This window comes from Chlorocebus sabaeus, chromosome 6 (genome assembly GCF_047675955.1).
Source record: "Chlorocebus sabaeus isolate Y175 chromosome 6, mChlSab1.0.hap1, whole genome shotgun sequence".
In the NCBI taxonomy this organism is placed as follows: Eukaryota; Metazoa; Chordata; class Mammalia; order Primates; family Cercopithecidae; genus Chlorocebus; species Chlorocebus sabaeus.
In genome coordinates, this window is record NC_132909.1 from 6,275,189 (window position 1) to 6,300,868 (window position 25,680).

Genomic DNA, 25,680 nt, shown 5'->3' on the forward strand with positions numbered 1-25,680 from the left:
CTTCCTCTTTCACTAATCCTCCTCAGCACAGACCCTTTACGGGTGTCGGGCTGGGGGATGGTCAGGTCTTTCCCTTCCCACGAGGCCGTATCTCAGGCTATCACATGGGGAGAAACCTTGGACAATACCTGGCTTTCCTAGGCAGAGGTCCCTGCGGCCTTCCGCTGTGCACTGTGTCCCTGGGTACTCGAGATTAGAGAATGGCGATGACTTTTACAAGCATACTGCCTGCAAACACATTTTTAACAAAGCACATCCTGCACAGCCCTAAATCCATTAAACCTTGAGTCAACACAGCACCTTTCTGCGAGCACAGAGTTGGGGCTAGGGTTATAGATTAACAGCATTTCAAGGCAGAAGAATTTTTCTTAATACAAATCAAAATGGAATTTCTTATGTCTTCCTCTTTCTACATAGACACAGTAACAGTCTGATCTCTCTTTCCCCCACACTAGAGAATAAGCATTGCATGTTCATATAATTTCTTGAGTGTTATAACATATTCCATCCAGGATTAAATTTCAGTCCCGTTAATCTGGAATGTTAATCTCTGGTAGGTAAGTTTAGTACCTGGTCCACAGGACTGTGATCAGCCCACGATGGATCCTCACTTGTGGGGAAAAGAAAGATCAGACTGTTACTGTGTCTATGTAGGAAGAAGTAGACATAAGAGACTCCATTTTGTTCTGTACTAAGAGAAATTCTTCTGCCTTGAGATGCTGTTAATCTGTAAACCTAGCCCCAACCCTGTGCTCACAGGAAGGTACTGTGTTGACTCAAGGTTTAATGGATGTAGGGCTGTGCAGGTTGTGCTTTGTTAAAATGTGTTTGCAGGCAGTATGCTTGGTAAAACTCATCGCCATTCTCCAGTCTCAAGTACCCAGGGACACAATGCACTGCGGAAGGCTGCAGGGACCTCTGCCCAAGAAAGCCTGGGTATTGTCCAAGGTTTCTCCCCACTGAGACAGCCTGAGATATGGTCTCGTGGGAAGGGAAAGACCTGACCATCCCTCAGCCTGATACCCGTAAAGGGTCTGTGCTGAGGAGGATGAGTGAAAGAGGAAGGCCTCTTTGCAGTTGAGATCAGAAGAAGGCATCTGTTTCCTGCTCCTCCCTGGGAAGGGAATGTCTCAGTGTAAAACCCGATCGTACATTCTATTTACTGAGATAGGAGAAACCTGCCTTATGGCTGGAGGTGAGACATGCTGGCGGCAATACTGCTCTTTACTGCACTGAGATGTTTATGTAAAGTCAAACATAAATCTGGCCTACATACATACTGAGGCACAGCACCTTTCTTTAAACTTATTTATGACGCAGAGTCCTTTGCTCACAGGTTTTCCTGTTGACCCTCTCCCCACCATTACCCTATAGTCCTGCCACATCCTCCTCACCAAGATGGTAGAGATAATGATCAATAAATACTGAGGGAACTCAGAGAACAGTGTCCATGTGGGTCCTCCGGTGCGGGTCCTCCGTATGCTGATCGCCGGCTCCCTGGGGCCCACTTTTCTTCCTCTATACTTTGTCTCTGTGTCTTATTTGTTTTCTCAGTCTCCACCTTGCAAGAAATACCCACAGGTGTGGAGGGGCAGGCCCCCTTCACTCTAGAAATTACAAAACATAAGTACAATGAAGAAATTTTAAGTCATCATAATTGTATGGAAGAGTCAAATATTGTTAGTATATTCTCCAGAATTTTTCAAATGCATGAGTATATTGTCTGAAAGAAAACAGCCTATTTTGCATTTATCATGCCATGAACTTATACATCATCATACCTAATTTTTTTCTAAGATCAACATCTGTTTTATAATATAGATATTCATGATTATGATACGAAGATATTAAAATTAAGAAGTACAAATTGGGAATATTTTCCAAGCAAAAACATGGCATTCTCTACCTATAAACACAAACAATATTAATTCAAACTAAATGTCTTGTTTAACCAATCACAATTTTCCAAAAGATGTTTATGATTTCTTCCAATTACAAGACCATAAAATATATACTATCCTGCAGATCATTTTTTGTCCTCTGATGAATACAGTTATCCTTCCTTTTTTTATAGAACAATTGTAGTATATTCTTTTAAATTGATATATACTCTTACAGTTGAGCAGATGTTCCATAATTTACCAAAGTATTCATCTCTCATTGTAATTCCCTTTTTTTTGTAAATTACAAAGTTGTGGTTAATATTAAGACAGCTTTTCACCAAATAACTTTTAGAATTGCTGTCAAAGAAAACGAAAAAATTAAATTGGCTCTAGGTTGCCTTCCAACAAGACAATATTTACTTAAATCTTCTACAGTTACAACGCCAACATCTGCAAAAATATAACTAACATTTCTTAAGTGTTACTTTGAAAACAATCTGGAAACATTGCAAAGTAGGATGATCGCATTCTAATGATTTCATATTCTGAAGTGCCCCACTGTCATCTTCCTTTACTTCTGGAAGGAAACATGTAGATACTAACACAGTTGCACCTTCACCTCTTCTTCCCCTTCCCCACTGGCAGTAGTTTTATAGCAAGCCCCATGTGGGTATTAGCACTTAATGGAGCATCACTCCTATTCTCGGCTTCGTCCATCTAGTCAGCGTCTAATCTAACCTACAAAAGCCTTACCCAGTCCACAACCCCCGTCCTATCCCCAAATCTAACACTTTCAGTGACCACTGGTTTTGGCAATTCTGTGACCGCTTCCTGGCCAGCATCGTGGTTTCTTCAAACCTTGTTTATTTTTCTAATTGTCCTGGATCTAAGCATTTTCTCTGCCGTATGGCTGCTGCCTTCCTCTAAGATGGCCGTGCCCATGGTGCTCCAGCTAAGGCTCCACTCTCAGCTATAATGGGCACAGAGGGTGCCGCCATCTTTTTCTCCCCAGCTGGCTGAATAGAATGCCACTGCGCCGTGCTGGCCTTGGCTGGGCACCCGACTCTTGAGTGTCCCTCGCAACGAACTGAGAAAGGCACTGGGGTGGCCAAGAGTGATTTCCACAGCCATTATGGCCGCTTCTGTCAGAAACGCTGCCACGGGCGCAGCCCTGTGACCTCATAGAGCGGCGCCCGCAGTCTGAACTCGCGATGCCAGGCAGGCTCCATGGTTCTCGCCTCACTTCATCGTCGTCATCGCTCAGCGTCCGGGAGGCCGCGCAGGAGCGCGTGTGAATAGGAAGCGGTTTAGGACGTGGATGCGGCGTTTTGTCGCTGCTAGTGGTGTCTGGAGAGGTTCGGGCTCGGGTGAGTAGTGTTCTGGACATGCACTCGGGGGTGTAGGTCTGTGTACCCGATGGTGCCTGGCGCATCCAGGTTGGGGCTGTATTTGAACGCAGTCGCTGAGGAAGCGGGGCGTTAATGACTGGGCCTTTGGCTGTAGGGTTGAAGAACCTGAGGAAATCAGCTTCGAGTCCGACGCTGTCTGGGTTTGAGGTCCTTGTGAGTCACTTGGTTTGTGGAGCTCAGTGATTGGGAACTGGAGTGAGAAGTTTGTACCTGTGAACGCAGGGGCCTGGTTCAGGGTCACAATTTAATGTGGAGCTCAGCCTTAGAGATGTCTGGGTTGGGGAGATGTCCTCTCGGTTTCCTAGACGTTTAGGGTTTCATATTGGATTTAATATGGGGCTGAGGCACGGAGAAGCCTGGTAGGGACTGTCAGTGTGTGAGGAGGTCCAGAGCCCTTTGATAATCGGTTGAAACCTTGAATGAGGGGACAGACTTGAAGGCTTCATTTTCCCCTGCTCAAATAGACTTCCCTCCATCCAGTTCAAGTCCATTCCCGCAGTCCTTACCAAAAACTTTTTTGTCTTCCCACATTGCCACTCTTCTGATATGGAGACAGATCTGTGACGTAAAATTCATGACGTCACTTCATAAGCTGTTTAAGTTTTGTAGAGCCAGCAGTGATAATGTTATATTCCTGATTGTCACTGCTGCTGTGCACTTATCTTAAATAAAGGACCCTGATATTTCTAATTCCTTTATTTGGTGCCTCGGAGCCTTTTACACCCTGGGGCAATAAAACAAGGTTCTAAATGTGTGAAAGCTCTGCCTTTTTTTTTTTTTTTTTTTTTTTAATTTTTTTTTTTTGAGACGAGTCTCGCTCTGTCGCCCAGGCTGGCGTGCAGTGGCGCGATCTCGGCTCACTGCAAGCTCCGCCTCCCGGGTTCACGCCATTCTCCTGCCTCAGCCTCCAGAGTAGCTGGGACTACAGGCGCCCGCCACCACGCCTGGCTAATTTTTTTTTTTTTTTTTTTTTTTTTGGTATTTTTAGTAGAGACGGGGTTTCGGGGTTTCAGCGTGTTAGCCAGGATGGTCTGGATCTCCCAACCTCGTGATCTGCCCGCCTTGGCCTCCCGAAGTGCTGAGATTACAGGCGTGAGCCACCGCGCCCAGCCGAAAGCTGTGTCTTTCTTTAGGCACAAGGTAACTTGTGTCTTTTTTTTCTTGATCAGTCTAGTTAATGAGTATCAATTTTATTGATCTTTTCAGTCACTTTTCATATTCTTTGTTGGACACTTTTCAAAAAAATGTTTTGTTTCGGTTTTTTTTCACTGATTTCCACTTTCCTATTTATTTTTTCAGTCAAATTGTTTTGTGTTTTAATTGCTCCTCGTTTTCTAGTTTCTCAGTTTGGACAATGAGTAATCATTTGAGGGTGTTTTCTGATACAGGTTTTTTTTCTTTTCTGATTTAAAGTTATTTTTTTAAAACAACTCCTTTAGGGACAGCTAATTAATGTTTATGTTGTTTCTGTTTCCAATCAGTTCAAAATATGTCCAATTTCCCATGTGATTTTCTTTTTCCCCCCTCTCTTTTTTTTTTTTTTTTTTTGAGACAGGGTCTTGCTCTTGCCCTTGCTGGAGTGCAATGGCGCCGTCTCTGCCCCCACCTCCAGGGTTCAAGTGATTCTTCCATCTCGGCCTCCTGAATAGCCGGGATTACAGGCACGCGCCACCGTGCCTGGCTAATTTTTTTTATTTTTAGTAGACTTGGGGTTTCACCATGTTGACCAGTCTGGTCTGGGACTCCTGGCCTCAAGTGATCCACCTATCTCAGCCTCCCAAAGTGCTGGGGTTACAGGCGTGAGCCACCGTGCCTGGCTCATGATTTTCTGTTTAACCATGGTTATTCAGATCTGTGCTATTTTATTTCCAAATATTTGGATATCTTCTAAATTTCATTCTGACATTGATTTCTAATTAAATTGTTGTGGTTGGAAAATATATTTAGAATTTATTGACACTTGTTTTATATTCCAGCATATGGTCTTATCCTGGAGAATACAACATGTACTCTTGAAAAAAAAGTTTATTTTACTGCTGTTGAGTGTAGTGTTAAATGTTAGTTAAGCATAGTTGGTTGATAATGTTGTTCAAGTTTTCAGTATCCTTGCTGAGTTTCTATTTGTTTTCTTTATTATTGCAAGTACGGTAATGCATTCAGTTATTATTGTTGAATTGTCTAATCCTCTCTCATTCTGTTTTGCTTCATGTTTTAAAATTATCATATCCTTATATATACACCCTTATATTATTATTGCCAGCCATTGTAACCATTGTTGCCACTCACCTAGGCCTTGGTGTCTGAAGGGGTGGCCTGCTCCTCCACACCTGTGGGCGTTTCTTGTCAGGTGGGACGAGAGACTGAGAAAAGAAAGAGACACAGAGACAAAGTATAGAGAAAGAAAAATGGGCCTGGGGGACCTGCGCTCAGCATATGGAGGAACCACACTGCACCGGCAGTGGTCTCTGAGTTCCCTCAGTATTTATTGATCATTATCTCTACCATCTCGGAGAGGGGCAAGTGGCACGACAATAGGGTAATGGTGGGGAGAGGGTCAGCAGGAAAACATGTGAACAAATGTCTCTGTGTCATAAACAAGGTTAAGAAAAGGTGCTATACTTTGATGTGCGCATACATAAAACAGCAGTATTGCCACTAGCTCATCTCACCTCCAGCCCTAAGGCGGTTTTCTCCTATCTTAGTAAATAGAACATAACAATCGGGTTTTACATCGAGACCTTCCATTGCAGAGGGACGTGCAGGAGACAGATGCCTTACTCTTATCTCAACTGCAAAGAGGACTTCCTCTTTCACTAATCCTCCTCAGCACAGACCCTTTACGGGTGTCGGGCTGGGGGATGGTCAGGTCTTTCCCTTCCCACGAGGCCGTATCTCAGGCTATCACATGGGGAGAAACCTTGGACAATACCTGGCTTTCCTAGGCAGAGGTCCCTGCGGCCTTCCGCTGTGCACTGTGTCCCTGGGTACTTGAGATTAGAGAATGGCGATGACTTTTATCAAGCATACTGCCTTCAAGCACTTTTTGCGATGACTTTTATCAAGCATACTGCCTTCAAGCATTTTTTTAACAAAGCACAACCTGCATAGCCCTAAATCCATTAAACCTTGAGTCAACACAGCACATGTCTCTGTGAGCACAGGGTTGGGGCTAGGATTACAGATTAACAGCATCTCAAGGCAGAAGAATTTCTCTTAATGCAGAACAAAATGGAGTCTCTTATGTCTACTTCTTTCTACACAGACACAGTAACAGTCTGATCTCACTTTCTTTTCCCTACAGGTGTCCAGAGTTTTTATTGGGTATCAGTTAACATACACACAATTGACTGCCTATATGGCTGACTTCAATCTCCAGCTCCTCCATATAGCAAACTAATACCACGTGGTCCAAGGCCTCCCATAGTAAATCACATTATTAGGATAGACAATTCGCATGACTCAAATTGCCCTGATAACCAAAGACAGTTTTATCAAGCAGCATATTCCAAAGTCTTAGAGTTTGCCTCATAGAAACTGTGGGCAAAGGACAAACCTCTCTTGGGTAAAGTTAATCCTTTAGCGCATAATGTGAAAATGAGACAGTTCTTACAATTTGCTTAGTACATTGGTCTTGACATGAGGTATGTATACCCATAGAGCTTATAGAGACTTTTGAACCAGTACATGGACACACATGCTTTTTAAAGACATTCTTGGAGCCTTCCATGTGTTCTCTTTCCTAAAATTGATCTGTCTGGGAATTCACCTGCCTCTAAGGCATTGTACTGTGCCAGTTCTGCTTTCCCACCTTCTCTATAATAGTCATGCCACTTCTGCTTCACAAAAGAAAGGCATAGCTTTCACACATTTAGAACCATGAAAACCTCCGAGGCACCAAATAAAGGAACTGTTAGAAATATTAGGGTCTTTTATTTAAGGTAAGTGCAGAGCAGTAGTGACGACGACTGGACCCAGGGTGAATGTACACTTACAGCCATTTTGTTTATCAGTCCTTAGGTCCTGGCTCCCAGAAGCAAGATAACTCAAGTGAAGCAATGAAGGAAGAAGAGGGAGGTTGCTGGCCTTGGATATCATAATTTCCGGGGACAACTTTAAGTGGACACTAATATTTCTGACTAGGAAAACTTCATGGCAAATGCAGAAGAGACAAAGACATATAGTCCATGTTTTCCACTATTTTCTGAGCACAGAAGAAAATGATCAAGACCCAGGTGATTTTTGGTTTGTTATATTTTCCCTTTGATTTTTTGATAGATTTATGGTGGCCTGAAAGTTGAATTTAAGGAAGTATATACTGGAATAATTTTGTTCTAGTGAGAAATTAACTTAGATTGCTTTTGGGAGTAGAGGTGGGAGTTCCTTCTGCCTTAAGAAGTAGATTCTGGATTGCTTGAGCTCAGGAGTTCAAGACCAGCCTGGGCAACATGGTAAAACCCCGTCTCTACAAAAAATACAAAAATTAGCTGGGTGTGGTGGTGCACACCTGTAGTCCCAGCTACTCAGGAGGCTGAGGTGGGAGAATTGCTAGAGCTCAGGAGGATGAGGCTACAGTGAGCCATGTTTGTACCACTGCACTCCAACCTGGGTGACAAAGTAAGACCCTGTCTCAAAAAGAAGGAAAAAAAAGTAGACTCAATATGAAAGAATGCATGCTTTCTTGGTAGTTCAACTTTTGACCATTACAATGATACATGAATCACCTCTTAAGAAGGAACTATGGTTGTCATTTTAATGTACATACTCCAGACCATTTATGGTATATTGGCATTTTTTGCATGCTGATGCCTGCCAACCAACTTTTTTTTTTAATTAAATAATTTATTTATTTTGAGATGGAGTAAATAGATTTAGAAACTTAGAAGCCTTAGAAACTTAGAAACCTTTAAACTTATAGACTTAGAAACTCAGAGACTTAGAAACTTATAGACTTAGAAACTTAGAGACTTAGAAACTTAGAAGCTTAGAAACTTATAGACTTAGAAACTCAGAAACTTAGAGACTTAGAAACTTAGAAGCTTAGAAAAGCCACACCAGGTGGCTATCTAAAAGCACCCACCCAACGACCAGGTGGCCATCTAAAGCACCCGCCTGATGTCCGTGTGGCTGTCTAAAACACCCACCCATATTCCTGGAACTCAAACAGAAGAACAAGTCCGGGAAATACCCCGCGCGGGTTCAAACCAGGTTCAAACCAACCAATTAGAGTAAGACATCTTGCTTAGGCCATAACCTGCTCCAATCATCTTGCGCCTCAAGCTTTGTGAATTTTTGCGGTTTTTGCCTTTATAAACTGTCTGTACTAGGCATTCGGGGTCCTGTGGCCAACTTCGGACATAGGACCCTAGCGCGCTAGCAATAAATCTCTCCGCTGTGATTTCCGTGTCGAGTGGTCTCTCGCGATGACCCCAGCCCAGGAAGGAATCTAAAAACTAGGTTCCTACAGAGTCTTGCTCTGTTGCCCAGGCTGGAGAGCAGTGGCGTAGTCTTGGTTCACTGCAAGCTCCGCCTCCCAGGTTCACACAATTCTCCTGCCTCAGCTTCCCAAGTAGTTGGAACTACGGGCGCCCGCCACCATGCCTGGCTAATTTTTTGTATTTTTAGTAGAGACGGAGTTTCACTGTGTTAGCCAGGATGGTCTTGATCTCCTGACCTCATGATCTGCCTGCCTTGGCCTCCCAAAGTGCTGGGATTACAGGTATGAGCCATTGTGCCCACCTTTTTTTTTTTTTTTTTTTTAGGCATGTTATTATAAACCACATGACTATGAAAAAGGTTTTACATGGTCGTGTTAGTGGCTTTTTTTAATGAAATTATATCAGTATTACTTGAGGATAATTTTGTGAAATTATATCAGTATTTACAGATAAATCAATTATAGGATGTAGTCATTTTTTATTTTAATGCATACTTTCAGTTGCTGTCAAAATGTACATTCCACTTTATGGTTAGTGTGGCATATGGTCAAAAGTGTTGACTCTGGAGCCAGTTGCCAGCTGTGTGACCTCGCATACTTCATTTAGCATATGTACCCAGTTTTCTCATCTATAAGAGGGATAATGATATGGCACCTATGTAGTAAGTTAGGACATAAAATGAGTTAATCTATATAAAGCATTTAGAAGAGTATCTATGTGCAGGAACAACAGTTTTACTGTCTATCCATTTAGAAGAGTATCTATGTGCAGGAACAACAGTTTTACTGTCTATCCTCAGACAGTGTTTCTGACACCAGATATGTGGGGTTTTTCCCACACATCAATTCAATTCTCCATGCCTATTAGATATTCTAAAATTTACTCAATTCTGACACTAATTGCCTGGACTTAGGACAGACCCCACAGGTTGAGGGTTCAGTCCCACCAGACTGCCCCCCTGAAAAGTGCTGGGTCCCCAGGTTACTCACAACTTCTATTCGACTTGGCTACCAATTGGATGTCCTCACAACCCCCTTCTCAGATCTATTTATCTGCTAGAAGGCTCAAAAAATGCAGGAAGACAGCTTATTTACTAGATTACTGGCTTATTATGAAAGGGTACAACTCAGGAACAGCCAGTTGGAAAAGATGCATAGGTCCAGATAATGGGGAAGGGCCACAGAGCTTCCATGCCCTCTCTGGGTGTTCTACCCTCCCAGGACTGCCATATGTTCAGCAGCCTGGAAGCTCTCAACCTCAACCTTTTATTGTTATGGTGGATTCATTACATAGGCATAATTTATTAATTCATTAACTATTGGTGGTAAGCTCAATTTCCATCACCTCTCCCTTCCACAGAGGTCAGGGGTTGGTTGGAGAGGTGGGACTGAAAGTTCCAACTGTCTATCACAAGGTTGGTTCGCCTGGCAACCAGCTCCCTTCCTGAGGCCATGGAAGAGCCCCAGGCACCAGTAATCTCAATAGCATATAAAAGACACTTCAGCAATTCCAAAGATTTGGAGGGCAGAGACCAAATGTATATTTATTTTTCACAGTCTGGTATATAGAAAGTGACATGGATAAGAAGTATATTTGGTCATTGTTCCCAGTTCATGGCACAGTATGCTTAAAACCCTTGGAATTTCTTCCTGAGGAATAGGTGTGTCTTTTGTTATTCATAAGGAGCCCCTGCAATACACCTGAGTTTCTGCTCATAAGGTGACTAATTATGAGACCGCTAGATAGTGTCAGGATGAGACTGGTCCCCAGAAAGACTAAGCAATTAGAGGATTGGAACTGAAAGGAAGAATAGACTGGAGAGTAAGTTCTATAAAAACTCTTGAACAGGCCGGGCTTGGTGGCTCGCGCCTGTAATCCTGGGCAGATCATGAGGTCAAGAGATCGAGACCATCCTGGCCAACAACCCTGTCACTACTAAAAATACAAAAATTAGCTGGGTGTGGTGGCATACGCCTGTAGTCACAGCTACTCGGGAGGCTGAGGCAGGAGAATCCCTTGAACCCGGGAGGTGGAGGTTGCAGTGAGCTGAGATCGTGCCACTGCACTCCAGCCTGGGTGACAGAGTCAGACTCCGTCTCAAAAAAAAAGAAAGAGTTTTATTTGTTATAACTATTTTTTTGAGACAGAGTTTTGCTCTGTCGCCCAGGCTGCGAGTTTTTTTTTTTTTTTTTTTTTTTTTTAAATAGACCGCGTCTGACTCTGTCACCCAGGCTGGAGTGCAGTGGCACGATCTCGGCTCACTGCAAGCTCCGCCCCTGGGTTCGCGCCATTCTCCTGCCTCAGCCTCCCGAGTAGCTGGGACTATAGATACCCGCCACCACGCCCAGCTAATTTTTTGAACTCTTGAACAAGTTTCAGGTTGGTGAACATATCAGGGTGCTGGGAGGATGCCACACCCAGAGGGGAATGGAAGCTTGGATGCCCTCTTCTATATCTCGCCCTATGCATTTCTTCAATCTGGCTGTTCCTGAGTTATATCCTTTATTATTAACTAGGTACCATAAGTAAAGTGTTTCCTGACTTCTATGAGCTGTTCTAGTAAATTATCAGACCTGAGGAGGGGTTTGTGGGAGCCTCAAATTTATAGCCAGTTAGTCAGAAACTGGTAGCCCAGGACTGGTGACTGGCATCTTAAGAGGAGGCAGTTTATTTATTTATTTATTTGTTTATTTAAATACATATTCTCCAATTTAAAACTTTTAATTGAAAAGTAAACTTTAATGTCAAATGCAAACTTGGGGAGGGCAGAAAAATCACACACAGGCTGTCACTTCACACTTGGAGGGTCACACAGCAGCCAGACAAAGGCGCTCCTCACTTCCCAGGCAGTGCGAGGGGCCAGGCAGAGTCGCTCCTCACTTCCCAGAAGGTGGTGGTGGTGGCGGCGGTGGTGGGGGCATGGGGCGGCTGGGCAGAGGCGCTCCTCACTTCCCAGACAGTGGGGCGGCCGGGCAGAGGAGCTCAAGAGGGGGCAGTCTTGTGGGATTGAACCCTTAAATCTGTGGATTCTGACATAGATAGTGTCAGAATTGAATTGAATTGTTGGACATCTAGTTGATGTTTAGATAATTGGAGAATTGGTTGTTAGTGTTGGAAAACACTGCACAAAAAGAACATTCAGTGCTGCAAATCTTGCCAACACTTACTATGTTATAAAATTGTGTATTTTCCATGATCTAGATGATCCAGTATTATTTTGCCTTGTTTCACCAGTGAGGTTCAGATCCTTCTCATCTCTTTGTTGTTTCTTTGGATTATTTATTCTGTGATAAAGTGTCTTTAGTCTTTGCTCATTTAATTTTTTTGTGGTCTTACTGATTTATAATTGTTTATCTTGACTGGATATTGATTCTTTTATATGTTGCAAATATTTTTCTAGAGTCTTACTTCTCTTTTAGCTTGTTCAAAATATTTTTTCCCATGCAGGAGTCATTTTTTTTTTAAAGCTTTTTACTTATATCATCAACATGTTTTTATTCCTTTTTTTTTTTTCTTTATTTGAGACAGGGACTCGCTCTCTTCCCCAGGATGGAGTGCAGCAGCACAATCATGGCTCACTGCAGCCTCAACCTCCTGGGTTCAAGTACTATCTGCCTGCCTTAGCCTCCTGAATAGCTGGGACCACAGGCATCCAGTACCACACCCAGCTAATTTTTTGTTCTTTGTTGAGAGTAGAGACAGGGTCTCACTATGTTGCCCAGGTTGGTCTCAAACTCCTGGGCTCAAACTGTCCTCTGGAATTACTGGGATTACAGATATGTGCCCGACTTCTGGCCTCCTAAGTTCTTCTTTTTTTTTTTTTTTTTTTTTTTTTTTTTGAGACGGAGTCTCGCTCTGTCACCCAGGCTAGAGTGCAGTGGCCTGATCTCCACTCACTGCAAGCTCCGCCTCCCGGGTTCACGCCATTCTTCTGCCTCAGCCTCCCAAGTAGCTGGGACTACAGGCACCCGCCACTGCGCCCAGCTAATTTTTGTATTTTCAGTAGAGATGGAGTTTCACCGTGTTAGCCAGGATGGTGTCGATCTCCTGACCTCGTGATCCGCCCGTCTCGGCCTCCCAAAGTGCTGGGATTACAGGCGTGAGCCACCGTGCCCGGCCGAGTTCTTCTTAAGTTTATATCTTATATTCATTGCCTGTTAGTAGCTAACAAATTACTCCAAAATGTAGTGACTTGAAACAACACTAAAAAAAAAAAAATCTCACACTTTCTGTGGCTCAGGAATAAAAGCATGGCTTAGCTGGCTACTTTGGTTCACAGTCTCTCATGTGGTTGTAATCAAGGTGTTAACTGGGTTGGAATCTGATCTGAAGGCTAAAATGGGAAAAGATGCACTTCTAAGCTCACTTATGTGGTTGTTGGGAGGATTCATTTCCAGAATGAGAAATGAGGCAGTTTTGTTGGGGTCCTCAGTTTCTACCTGTCTGTTTGTCTAAGCCCACCTTTAGTTTTTTGCCACATGCACCTCCCCTATGTGCCAAATTGTTTAATCAAAGCTAGAAAATGACAGCTTCTGCTAGCAAGATGGAAGTCATAAAGAGTGTAATCTTAAAGTGGCATCTCATCACTTTTGCTGTATTCTTTTCTTTAGAAACAAGCTTTTAGGCCATTTGATACTCAGGAGGATGGTACTGCACAGGGGCAGGAACACCTAGAGTGTAATAAAGCATTTGGCTAGCCTTTGTTTTCGTTCCTGGGAGGTAACCTCTAAACCCTTGTAATTACCCAAGTTAGTGTCTGTGTCATTCACAGTGGGCCACTCATATTTGATAGTTTATATCTATATGTACAGTGGTGACTCATAGTGGGTCCCTAGATAATTTATGGCAGTGACATGACTCTGGATAGGGGCTGCCCATGCCAAAAACAGCACTATGTGATTAGAGAGTTGTGGCTTTGAGCCATGTAATACCAGTCAGGAAGGGGAGGGAACTGTAGATGGAACTCAGCTACATGGGCAATGCTTTAGTAAACTGTGCCTACATAATGAAGTCTCAATAAAATCTCTGGACATCAAAGTTTGGGTGCGCCTCACTGGTTGGCAAGTACTCTTGAATATTGTTACATGATGTAGTCAGGAAGATGTAATGCCACCCAGGACTCCATGAGGAGAGGACAGTCAGCAGCTTTATGTTTGGAACCTTCCCAGACCTCACCCTGTGCATATTTTCCTTTAGCTGATTCTGATTTGTGTCATTTTGCAATAGTAAAGTGCTAATTGTAAACACAGCACTTTCTTGGGTTCTCTGAGTTGTTCTATCAAATTATTAAATCTGAGGGAGTCATGGTAGCTCCACACATTTGTAGCCAGCTCGTTGGAGTTGAGGGTGGTCTGTGTAGCCTTAAGCTTGCAGCTTGTGTCTGAAGTGAGGGCAGTCTTGTGGAGGATTGTGCTTTTAACCTGGGAAGTTTGGCCTAACCCAGGTAATTGATGTCAGAAGTCACTGCAGCTAGAGAATGAAATTATCAGAGGCCACCTTAAGAGTTGGCCTGCAAGATTTCCACCCAGTAATAAATTCTTTTGGACAGTGGAGTGAGGTAGAAATTTAACTTTATACTTACCCAGTCAATAGACATCTCACATAAAGATTTTGGAATGAGATAAGCTGACCAGGCTTGAGCAGTTGTGCTCTCTCATGAGTCTACTTTCTTGACTATGCAGCATCCCACACAGTAATATAGGATAGATTCTCTTATCAGTATTTCCTTGGATCTTAGTTACCTCTACTTTACACTTTGTAGTTCTCTGAAAAGTTATTGTGAAGCAGGAGAATGATAGTTTAGTTGACAAAGAGGTCCTTCATATCACAGTTGTAAGACAGCAAGTCATCTGCTAGCCATGTGTTTTAATCCTAAATGGTCATCCAAAATTGGCCTTTTTTGTTGCAAGAATCAGGACTTTGAAGATTGTATTCCATACGTTTCTGGATTCTATTATTGAAATGTCAGCCATCAGTATATTTTGTTATTTCTTTGTAGGTAATCTGTCTTTTGTCTCTTGATGATTCTATAGTTTTCCCTTTGCATTTGATGTATGGTAGTTTCAGTCTGATGTGTCACACCAGTTGTGACTTCCTGCTCTGAACTTGTTGGGATTTCTGAATTTGAGATTTGAGGTATTTAGTCCTGAAATATTTTAGGTTTTAGATATTTATTAATAGATATTGCTTCTCTATTATACTATTTTCCCTTTTAGAAACCATAAGTGGGCATACATTGGGTCTTGCAACTCTGTATTTCATATTTATTAACTTCTTTGTTACGATTTATCTCTTTTTCTCTGTACTGCATTTTCTGCCATTTCCACAGTTATATATTCCAATTCACCAATAATCTTTAGAGTATCTAATATGCTGTTAATCTGTCCATTAATACACATATGTACGTATGTTTTTCTGTTAGAAGTTTTTTTTTGCTGGGCACAGTGGCGCACACCTGTAATCCCAGCACTTTGGAAGGCCGAGGCAGGAGGATCACTTGAGGCCAGGACTTCAAGACCAGCCTGGTCAACATAACAAGACCCTGTCTACAAAAATTGGTAGTAGCATCCACCTGTAGTCCTAATTGCTTGAGAGGCTGAGGTCGGAAGGTCGCTTGAGCCTAGGAGTTCAAGGTTTCATTGAGCTATTACCATGACACTGCACTGCATTTGGGGCTACAGAGCAAGACCCTGTCTCTTTAAAAATTAAAAAATAAAATCTAATAAACTTTAAGGGCCTTTTGTGCTTTATAGTTATACAGTTTCTTCTTTTCTCTTACATTTATTTAAGAGCACTATTTTTTAAATTCAAGATGTGGAGTCTATTCATGACAGATCCTCATATTGGCCGTGAAGTCATTAGTAATGTAGGGATGTTTTATTTGTCCTGATGTCATTTGCCTATGTTTAATATTTAGAAATAGGTGCTAATATGTATAGATAGAAGATTTTGCTCCTACCAAAGTATATTTGAGAAAGGAATATAGATGCAGGCTGTATTGTGAAATTAAAAATATATATATCCTTCTATATTAACAATAGGAGTTTATATCATATTAAATAGGACTTTGTAATTACAGGAATCACTGACCCTGGAGGACGTGGCTGTGGAATTCAGCTGGGAGGAGTGGCAGCTCCTGGACACTGCTCAGAAGAACCTGTACCGGGATGTGATGGTGGAAAACTATAACCACCTAGTATCACTGGGTAAGAATAGTTCCCCTGTGTCACCTAGAGGTGCCTACAATGCCCAGACACTGTCCTGTGCTCACCTAATCAAAGCTTTACAGTCACTGTGGTGTTTGGAAGAGTTATATTTTCAGTCCCCTCTCTGACCCCAAAGTGGTATAATCTCTTCTAAGAGAGAATGCTTACTTTGAAATTGTTTTCTTCATCGCATGTATTATTTTCCCATCTTGACATACTGGACTCCAGTTCAGTATGTTTGTGTTTGTCTTTCCTCATGAACAGGGTATCAAACTAGCAAACCAGATGTACTCTCCAAGTGGGCACATGGACAAGAACCGTGGATAACAGTTGCTAAAATCCAGAATAAAAATTGTCCAGGTAAGTGAGAACCAGCAAGGACAGTGGCTATAGGAGTCTTATTGTAGTCATTAAGGAAAGGTGCCACAGATGGGAAGTATCTGAGGCTACCATATATTCATCTCCCCATCTGATAACTTTTTTAATGTTGTTATAGCTTTAAAGACTTTTTGTCTTTTCTTGGATCTGATTCTTACTTATTTCAGCTTATATCTTCATAATTTCCTTTTATACTGGGATCATGGAGTTGACAATAAAGAGCCAGCCCCCAGCAAATCATCTCATAAGCATTTTTTTTTTTTTTTTTTTTTTGAGACTGAGTCTCGCTCTGTCCCCCACCGTCTGGAGTGCAATGGGGCAATCTCGGCTCGCTGCAACCTCGGCCTCCTGGGATCAAGCGATTCTCTTGCCTCAGCTTCCTGAGTAGCTGGGAGTAGCTGCCACCATGCCCAGCTAATTTTGTATTTTTAGTAGAGATGGGGTTTCACCACATTGGTCAGGCTGGTCTCAAACTCCTAACCTCATGATCCGCCCGCCTCAGCCTCCCAAAGTGCTGGGATTGCAGGCATGAGCCACCGTGCCTGGCCTCATAAGCATTTTTATCTCATACAATTCTCATGGAAGAATTTGTTATTCTGTTCATTCTTAGGAATCGGGAAAGTTGACAGTCTTCTGCAAGAGCACTCTCCAAACCAAAGACTTCTGAAGAGCGTGCAGCAATGCAATGGACAGAATACACTTAGAAATACTGTACATCTCAGCAAGACACATTTTCCTATAGTGCAAAATCATGATACATTTGACTTGTACAGAAAAAATTTGAAATCAAGTTTAAGTTTAATAAACCAGAAGAGAAGACATGGAATAAATAACCCTGTTGAGTTTATTGGAGGTGAGAAAACGCTTAAGCACGAATGTATGCATGCTAAAACTAGATTTTCTGAAAATGCAAAATGCATCCATACTAAATTCCAAGTCTTTAAGCATCAGAGGACTCAGAAAATTGAGAAACCCCATGCATGTATTGAATGTCAGCAAACCTTCCTTAGGAAGTCTCAGCTCATTTACCATGAGAACATTCATATACCAGAGAATCCTGGAAGTGGTCAATGTGAGAAATTATCCAGAAGTGTCATGTTCACTAAGCATCTGAAAACTAATACAAGAGACAAAATCTGTATACCCAATGAATATAGAAAAGGCTCTACTGTGAAGAGTAGTCTCATTGCACATCAACAAACCCATACAGAAGAGAAATCCTATATGTGCAGTGAGTGTGGAAAGGGCTTTACAATGAAGCGCTATCTAATTGCTCATCAGCGAACTCATAGTGGAGAGAAACCTTATGTGTGCAATGAATGTGGAAAAGGTTTCACTGTGAAGAGCAATCTCATTGTACATCAGCGAACTCATACAGGGGAGAAACCCTATATATGCAGTGAATGTGGAAAAGGCTTCACCATGAAGCGCTATCTTGTTGTACATCAGCGAACTCATACTGGAGAGAAACCCTATATATGCAGTGAATGTGGAAAAGGCTTTACCGTGAAGAGCAATCTCATTGTACATCAGCGCTCCCATACAGGAGAAAAATCTTACATATGCAGCGAATGTGGAAAAGGCTTCACTGTCAAACGCACTCTCATTATACATCAGCGAACTCATACAGGAGAGAAATCTTACATATGCAATGAATGTGGTAAAGGCTTCACCACAAAGCGCACTCTTATTATACATCAGCGAACTCATACAGGAGAAAAACCCTATGAATGCAATGAATGTGGTAAAGCCTTCAGCCAGAAAATATGCCTCATACAACATGAGAGATGTCATACAGGAAAGACTCCCTTTGTATGTACTGAGTGTGGAAAATCCTATTCACACAAATATGGTCTCATTACCCATCAGAGAATTCACACAGGAGAGAAACCTTATGAGTGCAATGAATGTGGAAAAGCTTTCACCACAAAGTCAGTACTCAATGTACATCAAAGAACGCATACAGGAGAGAGGCCGTATGGATGCAGTGATTGTGAGAAAGCCTTCTCCCACTTATCAAACCTTGTCAAACATAAGAAAATGCACACAAGAGAAATGGGTAGAATCGGTCAAGTTGAAAACTCCTGTAATGAAGAGTCACAGCTCCTTCCTTACAAGTGAACTCATACAGAATGAAAACCCTACTAGTGCAGTGAGGCCAGGCACAGTGGCCCACGCCTGTAATCCCAGCACTTTGGGAGGCCAAGGCGGGTGGATCATGAGGTCAGGAGATCGAGACCATCCTGGCTAACACAGTGAAACCCCATCTCCACTAAAAATACAAAAAATTAGCCAGGCGTGGTGGCGGATGCCTGTAGTCCCAGCTACTAGGGAGGCTGAGGCAGGAGAATGGTGTGAACCCAGGAGGCAGAGCTTGCAGTGAGCTGAGACCACGCCACTGTACTCCAGCCTGGGTGACAAAGTGAAACTCAGCCTCAAAAAAAAAAAAAAAAAAGAAAACCCTACTAGTGCAGTGACTATGGAAATGCCTTTTGTGGCAACTCAGACTTCATTAAACATCGGTGTGTTTCTAGCCAATTGGAACATAAACATGGTGCTGCCTGTTGACAGATGTGTGTCTGTCCTCGGGAGTTAAAATAATTTGCCCTAGAGATCAACTTGATGAATACAGTAAATAAGGTAGTGCCTTTAGTGGTCTTTTACCTCATATTTTCTGTCAATGAAAACATGTTGAATAAACTATATTAATGTGGAGATGTTTTGAGCAATAATTTCTGCTCATATGTCTGAAAAGTATACAGAGAAATTCTGTGAATGCAGAGACTAGGAAAAGTCTGTGGAAAGATAGATTTATTATCAGGTGTCATCATAGATTTCAGTGTAAGTGAGCTTATTGTTGATAGAAACATGATGACCATGACAAAGCCTTTACTCAGAAATATGACCTCAGTGAGTGTCAACGTTTACACTGGAGAATAACTTCAAGGTGACAGTATTAATGGTAGGATTTCAGTGACTCACTCAGCTTCATCATTTGTCAGGAGATCACATAGAAAGTAAAATTGTTCCGAACATGCTATCAAATAAATGTGGAACACCTTTAGCAAAATATCAAGAGCTCATGAAGGCATGAAATGTGGTGAAAATGATGAATATTTGAGTGCTTAATAAGTATAACCTTAAATATCAGCTAATACACCTGGTGTGCATTTTCAGACAGGATACCTTAATCCTCATTTCTAGTTGCCTTGCCAATGATTCCATAATATACTGTGTCTCATTACTGTTTATTTTTACTGTTTTGTAAAATTGTGGTATAATAAGAAATACATTTGGTCTTTGTTCCTGGTTCCTGGCACAGAGCTCCTAAAACCCTTAGAATTTCATGAGTGATAGGAGTGGGTTTTTTTTTTTTGTTTGGCTGGTTTTTGCTGCTGTTGTTATTCATAGCACTGCCCTTTTAATTACACCTGATTATACTACTGAGGTGACTTATGGTTGGTGCCTAGACAGCTTCAGAATGGGGCTGTTCCCTAGGAAGATCAAGTTAACTAGAGGATGGAAACTTTGTGCCCATTTGTCCCACCTCCTGGAAGGGGAGGGGGGCTGGAGATGAGATTAGACAGTGAGATTAAGAGAACTCCAAATAGCTCAGGAGGGTGGTGCACCCCCAACTTCATAGGGATAGTGGCTCCTAAGATTAGGGGAACCCTTTTTAGGTTTTACTCTATGTACCTCTTCATTTGAGTGTTGACTTGCATCCTTTATAACCAGTAAAACAACGTACACTGTTTTCTTGAGTTTTGTGAGCCCTGTAGCAAATTATCAAACCTGAGTAGGGGTAGTGGGAACTCGGAATTTATCACCATTCAGAACTGCAGGTTGTCCTTGTGAGTGGCATCTGATGTGGGGGCAGTTTGGACTGAACCCCTTAACTTGTGGAGCCTGCACTAACTTGGAGAAGTTGGTGTCAGAACTGACTTGTAGAATACCCAGTTGGTGTGGGGGAATTAGATAATTTATTGGTGTCAGAAAATACCCCAGAACCACCACCCCATATTATGATTAGCTTTTTTCCTGTCTTTGGCACTAAGCTTAATTGTCCATTAAGCAAACTAAAGTAGTTTAAAAAGAAACTGAATATGTTAAATATATTAACATAACATATTTGGACTTGCTTGACTAAGATTATACAGATGATCAGTTTATAAAACCACCTTCAACTTAAATAAATTTGAACTCAAAAGAAATTGCCAAACTAATCTAGAGGCTTTGCTAGTATCCTTCAACCAACTTCTAGGAAAAACATCCTACATAACCATAATTATCAAAACCAGAAAAACAACATTGGTAGGATACTATAAAGTAAACTAATCTTATTTGGGATTTGGACTAAGTTTTACATGATTCTTTCTTTTTTAGTTTGTATTCTTTTTTTTTTTTTTTGAGACGGAGTCTGGCTCTGTCACCCAGGCTGGAGTGCAGGGGCGCGATCTCTGCTCACCGCAAGCTCCGCCTCCCGGGTTTACGCCATTCTCCTGCCTCAGCCTCCCGAGTAGCTGGGACTACAGGCGCTGCCACCTCGCCCGGCTAGTTTTTTGTACTTTTTAGTAGAGACGGGGTTTCACCGTGTTAGCCAGGATGGTCTCGATCTCCTGACCTCGTGATCCGCCCGTCTCGGCCTCCCAAAGTGCTGGGATTACAGGCTTGAGCCACCGCGCCCGGCCTAGTTTGTATTCTAAGAAGTTGTATTACATGTATAGATTCGTGTAACCACTGCAACCACATAAAACTAATGAACACAAACTTCCTCATGCTACCTTTTTATGCTTACACTCCATCCAAACCTAACTGCCAACCACTTTTCTCCTGTCAGTATAATTTTCATCATTTCATGAATGTGATAAAATTGTTTTTGTAAATGGTTTTTGTAAATTTTATATAAATAAGTTATATAAATTTTTATTGATAGAGAGTATGTAAGCTTTTGGCATTTTTGTCACTCAGCAAATTACTCCTAAGGTTTATATGAGTTGATGAATAGTTGTTTTATTATTATTTTTTTACCACCATGTATCTAACCAGATGGAAGTTGTTTATATTAGAAAGTAGTATACATATTTGATGTACTAGTTTATCCATTCACCTATGAGAGATATTTTGCACTGTTTTCCTGGTTTTAAGTGTTATAAATAAAGATGCTGTGAAATCTACATATAGAATTTTGCTTTTGATTTTTTTTTTTTTAGGATTTACAATCTTAACCTCTTTTTTTTTCTAAGAGATAGGGTCTCTTGAGAGGCCAAGGCAGGCGGATCACTTGAGGTCAGAAGTTCAAGACCAACCAGCCTGGCCAACATGGTGAAACCCTGTCTCTACTAAAAACACACACAGAAAATTAGCTGGGCCTGGTGGTGGGCTGTTGGGAGCTGAAGGCCCGTGGGATGTGACCAACTCAGCATTCCACTGGAGGCTGTGTGATCAAACAGCAAACTGTTTATCATGAATGCAGGATGTGGGCAAACTCCTGACTGTTTCCACTGCCAGAAGGTTTGCTGAAGGCAGTTGCTTCCTAGTGCCAAGCTCCTTGAGGTTATCTACTGGGCCATCTAGAGAATGCCGTCTTGCAAACCCTACTCTGGACCGAGCAGCTGACCTCTTCTTCCACCCCGCTTTTCACTATCTCTCTTTTGCCTAATAAATACAGAGGGCCGTGTAAAGCTCAGGGCCCTTGTCCACTAGAGGCAAGGTGCCCCCTGACCCCTTCTTCCAAAGATACTCTTTTGTCTCTTTTATTCCCATTTCCCCCACTTTTTTCAGTCCCCCTAGGTCTGTGTGGGTTACATAGTGGTGCCCCGAACAGCGACAGGATCGGGTGCTCTACAGTTGGCGCCTGTAATCCCAACTACTTGGGAGGCTGAGGCAGGAATCACTTGAACCTGGGAGGCAGAGGTTGCAGTGAGCTGAGATCCTGCCACTGCACTCCAGGCCTGGGCGACGGAGTAAGGCTCTGTCTGAAAACAAAACAAAACAAAAACCAAAAAAAAGAGTCTCTGTTGCCTAGGCTGGAGTGCAGTGGTGCAATTTTAGCTCACTGCAGCCTCAAACTCCTGGGTTCAAGTGTTCCTCCTGCCTCAGTCTCCCAAGTAGGTGGGACTACGTGTGTGCACCATCATGCCTGACTTTTTTTTTTTTTGTAGAGACAGCATGTTTTAGGCCATTCTTGCATTGCTATAAATAAATACTTGAGGCTGGATAATTTATAAGAAAAGAGGTTTAATTGGCTCATGATTCTAGGCTGTACAGGAAGCATAGCACTGGCATCTGGTCCTGGGGAGGCCTCAGGAAGCTTATAATCATGGTGGAAGGTGAAGAGGGAGCAGGAGTAAGACAGAGTGGAAGGGGCAGGTGCTGCACACTCAAATAGCTAGATTTTGCTAGTACTCACTCACTATTGCAAGGGCAGCATCAAGCCATGAGGGATCTGCCCCTATGACTGAAACACCTCCCACCAGGCCCCACCTTGAACATTGGGGATTACATTTCTTGTTTTTTTTTTTTTTGAGACAGTCTCCCTCTGTCGCCCAGGCTGAAGTGCACTGGCATGATCTTGGCTCACTGGAAGCTCCACCTCCTGGGTTCATGCCATTCTGCCTCAGCCTCCCAAGTAACTGGGACTACAGGCGTGTGCCACCACACCCAGCTAAATTTTTTTTTTTTTTTTTTTAGTAGAGACGGGGTTTCACCATGTTAGCCAGAATGATCTTGATCTCTTGGCCTTGTGATCTGCCCACCTTGGCCTCCCAAAGTGCTGGGATTATAGGCGTGAGCCACCACGCCCAGCTGACATTGGGAATTACTTTTCAATGTGAGATTTGGGCAGAGACAAATATCCCAACTATATCATTCAGCCTCTGGTCCCCCTCCCCCACAAATCTCATGTCCTCACATTGCAAAATACCATCATGCCTTCCTAAGAGTCCCCCAAAGTCTTAACTCATTCCAGCATTAACTCAAAAGTCCAAAATCTTATCTGAGACAAGGCAAGTCTCTTCTACCTATGAGCCTGTAAAATCAAAAGTTATTTACTTCCAAGATACAATGGGGGTACAGACATTGGGTAAACATTCCCCTTCCAAAAGGGAGAAAGCCACAAGAAAGGGACTACAGGCTCCATACAAGTTCAAAACCCAGCAGGGTAGTCATTAAATCTAGCGCAAGCGGTGGGTTCCCAAGACCTTGGGCATCCTCTGCTCACGGGGCTCCCTCAGGCAGAGATCACTGTTTGTAGACAACTGTAGCCTTGCCAGGTGGCCCTAGAGAGGAAGGCACGTCGGACTTTTCCAATGTCCTGCAGACCCTACTGTCTCACCTCTTATGGTGATCCAAGAGTGAGGGCCCCTCCCTACTTAGACACCGCCTAAGCTGGCAAGTCCTGCTTGGCTAGGAGCAGGGATACGCACTTGGATGGCAGATTAGGTGACTCCCACCCACTCATGGCATTATGCCTGTCCACAGAGTTTAGTAACAATTGGGACTGCTGGGCTGGAGGCTCTAGTGGTTGGATTTTGACTGGGGCTGCATGGTCTAAACAGTTGTTTTCACATATTTGGGCTTCTGCTGGAATGGATGAGGGCTTTATTTACACAGTCAACAAGAGGCTAGTCTGGGCTTTATTACAATGTGTTAGAAGATCTCCAAGAGACAAGCAAGCCTCGATGAGCAAGCTTATTTCTCACCTCTGTTTGTGTTACGCTTGCTACTGTCCTATTGGACACAGTGGTCAATCACTATGGAGAATACTATCCAAAGATGTGAATATAGAGATGTAAAAATAAATTAGTGTAATAACCACAAAATTATTTCCTTATACATGTTAGATCAACACCATAAATATCCTTGCACATATTTGTTCTCACAAAGAAAAGTTCTATTGAATCAATTCTTAAAATTCAGGGCTCAGAGAGAAGGAAAAGTTTAAACTGGGTAATAACGGACTGTACTACAAAAACATTTTACTAATTTATATAGAAACACAATCTTACACCTAGAAATAATGTAATGCTTAAGAACCTTGAATTATGACAAGTATGACAATACTTCATTTAAAGTTGCATGTGATAGACAACATTATTACCTAACATGCAGAAAAAGAAGACTTAAAGAGGCTTAGCATAACAGAATGCCTTTGTTCCATGGCCTTATAATCTAAATATGATTTGTCATTCAATCTTTAAGAATCTTAATAAGGGTTAAAACATTTATATTTCACGTTTACTTTGCATTTGTTTGAATATTAGTAAAACTGGTATTTTAAAAATTCTTTAGGATCATTTACACTAAAAAAATGTGTCCTGTTTATTTCCTTCAGCTATTTATAGGAAATTTTAGGGAGCTTTTAAGTTGATCATCTTTTCCTTATTTGTATTTTTTTGAGACAAGAGTCTCGCTCTGTCTCTCAGGCTGGAGTGCAGTGGCAGTTATCTTGGCTCACTGCAACCTCCGCCTCCGGGGTTCAAGCGAGTCTCCTACAACCTCCGCCTCCCGGGTTCAAGCGATTCTCGGGCCTCAGCCTTCCTAAATGGGACTACAGGCCTGGGACACCATGCCCAGCTAATTTTTTTTTTTTTTTTTTTTTTTTTTGTATTTTTAGTAGATATGGGGTTTGGCCGTGTTGGCCAAGCTGGTCTCAAACTCCCGAGCTCAGGCAATCCTCCCACTTAGGCCTCCCAAGTGTTAGGATTACAGGCGTGAGCCACCGCACCCATCTTTTTTCTTATTTCTTTTCAGATCTCTTTATAGGTCATGTGAAGGGTGAAGTGGCTCACACCTGTAATCCCAGCACTTTTGGAGGATGAAGTGGGAAGACTGCTTGATGCCAGTTCAAGACCAGCTGGGCAACACAGTGAGACCCCCGTCTCTACAGAAAATTTAAAAATTAGCCAGGTGTGGTGGGGCCCACCTGCAGTCCCAGCTACTCAGGAGCCTAGGAGTTCCAAGTTACAGTGAGTTGTGATCTCCCTAGGCACTCTAGACTGGGCAACAGAGTGGACCTTGCCTCAAAAGAGAGATTAAAAAAAAAAAAAAGAAAAAGAAAAAAAGAAAAAAAATATCTCATATACCGACGATGAGAAGAAGGTGAGAATAGGAAATGGAACATGGACTTTAGTTTGATAATTTCTCTGTATATTCATATACTGGTAGCTGTATCACACACACAAATTCACACAGGCATTTCCTTTCCCTTATTCTTCTAATACACGAGGTTTGGTTGGATTTATATTTACAATTCAGCATTACCATGACTTTGCGGATACTATTCGCAGTTGGCACACGTAGTATAATATGATCTCTTTCTTAACCTTTCTTTTCTTTTTTCCTTCCCCCCCTGGCCCCCCCCCGGCCCCCC

General features: G+C 42.3%; 1 protein-coding gene across 2 annotated transcripts; it reads left to right on the plus strand.

Annotated features, from left to right (window-relative positions):
• The first annotated feature begins 3,095 nt into the window (after positions 1-3,095).
• On the plus strand, positions 3,096-18,432 carry ZNF614 (zinc finger protein 614). Of its 2 annotated transcripts, XM_007997838.3 has the most exons (5): positions 3,096-3,250; positions 7,303-7,524; positions 15,806-15,932; positions 16,197-16,292; positions 16,921-18,432. In XM_007997838.3, the coding sequence occupies exons 2-5, from the start codon at positions 7,510-7,512 to the stop codon at positions 18,429-18,431; spliced, it is 1,749 nt and encodes a 582-aa protein (XP_007996029.3). In that variant the 5' UTR covers positions 3,096-3,250; positions 7,303-7,509; the 3' UTR covers position 18,432. The 2 variants fall into 2 exon arrangements, with proteins under 2 accessions (XP_007996029.3, XP_072872200.1); XM_073016099.1 differs by lacking the exons at positions 3,096-3,250; positions 7,303-7,524 and adding an exon at positions 7,557-9,008.
• Positions 18,433-25,680: the final 7,248 nt, after the last annotated feature.

Bases quoted from the DNA above. Each gene is read 5' to 3' on its own strand.
- ZNF614 (XM_073016099.1), top strand. From the start codon at position 8,967: ATGATCTGCCTGCCTTGGCCTCCCAAAGTGCTGGGATTACAG. The intron at 15,933-16,196 runs GTAAGAATAGTT...CCTCATGAACAG, and splicing joins TAACCACCTAGTATCACTGG to GGTATCAAACTAGCAAACCA. The intron at 16,293-16,920 runs GTAAGTGAGAAC...GTTCATTCTTAG, and splicing joins CCAGAATAAAAATTGTCCAG to GAATCGGGAAAGTTGACAGT.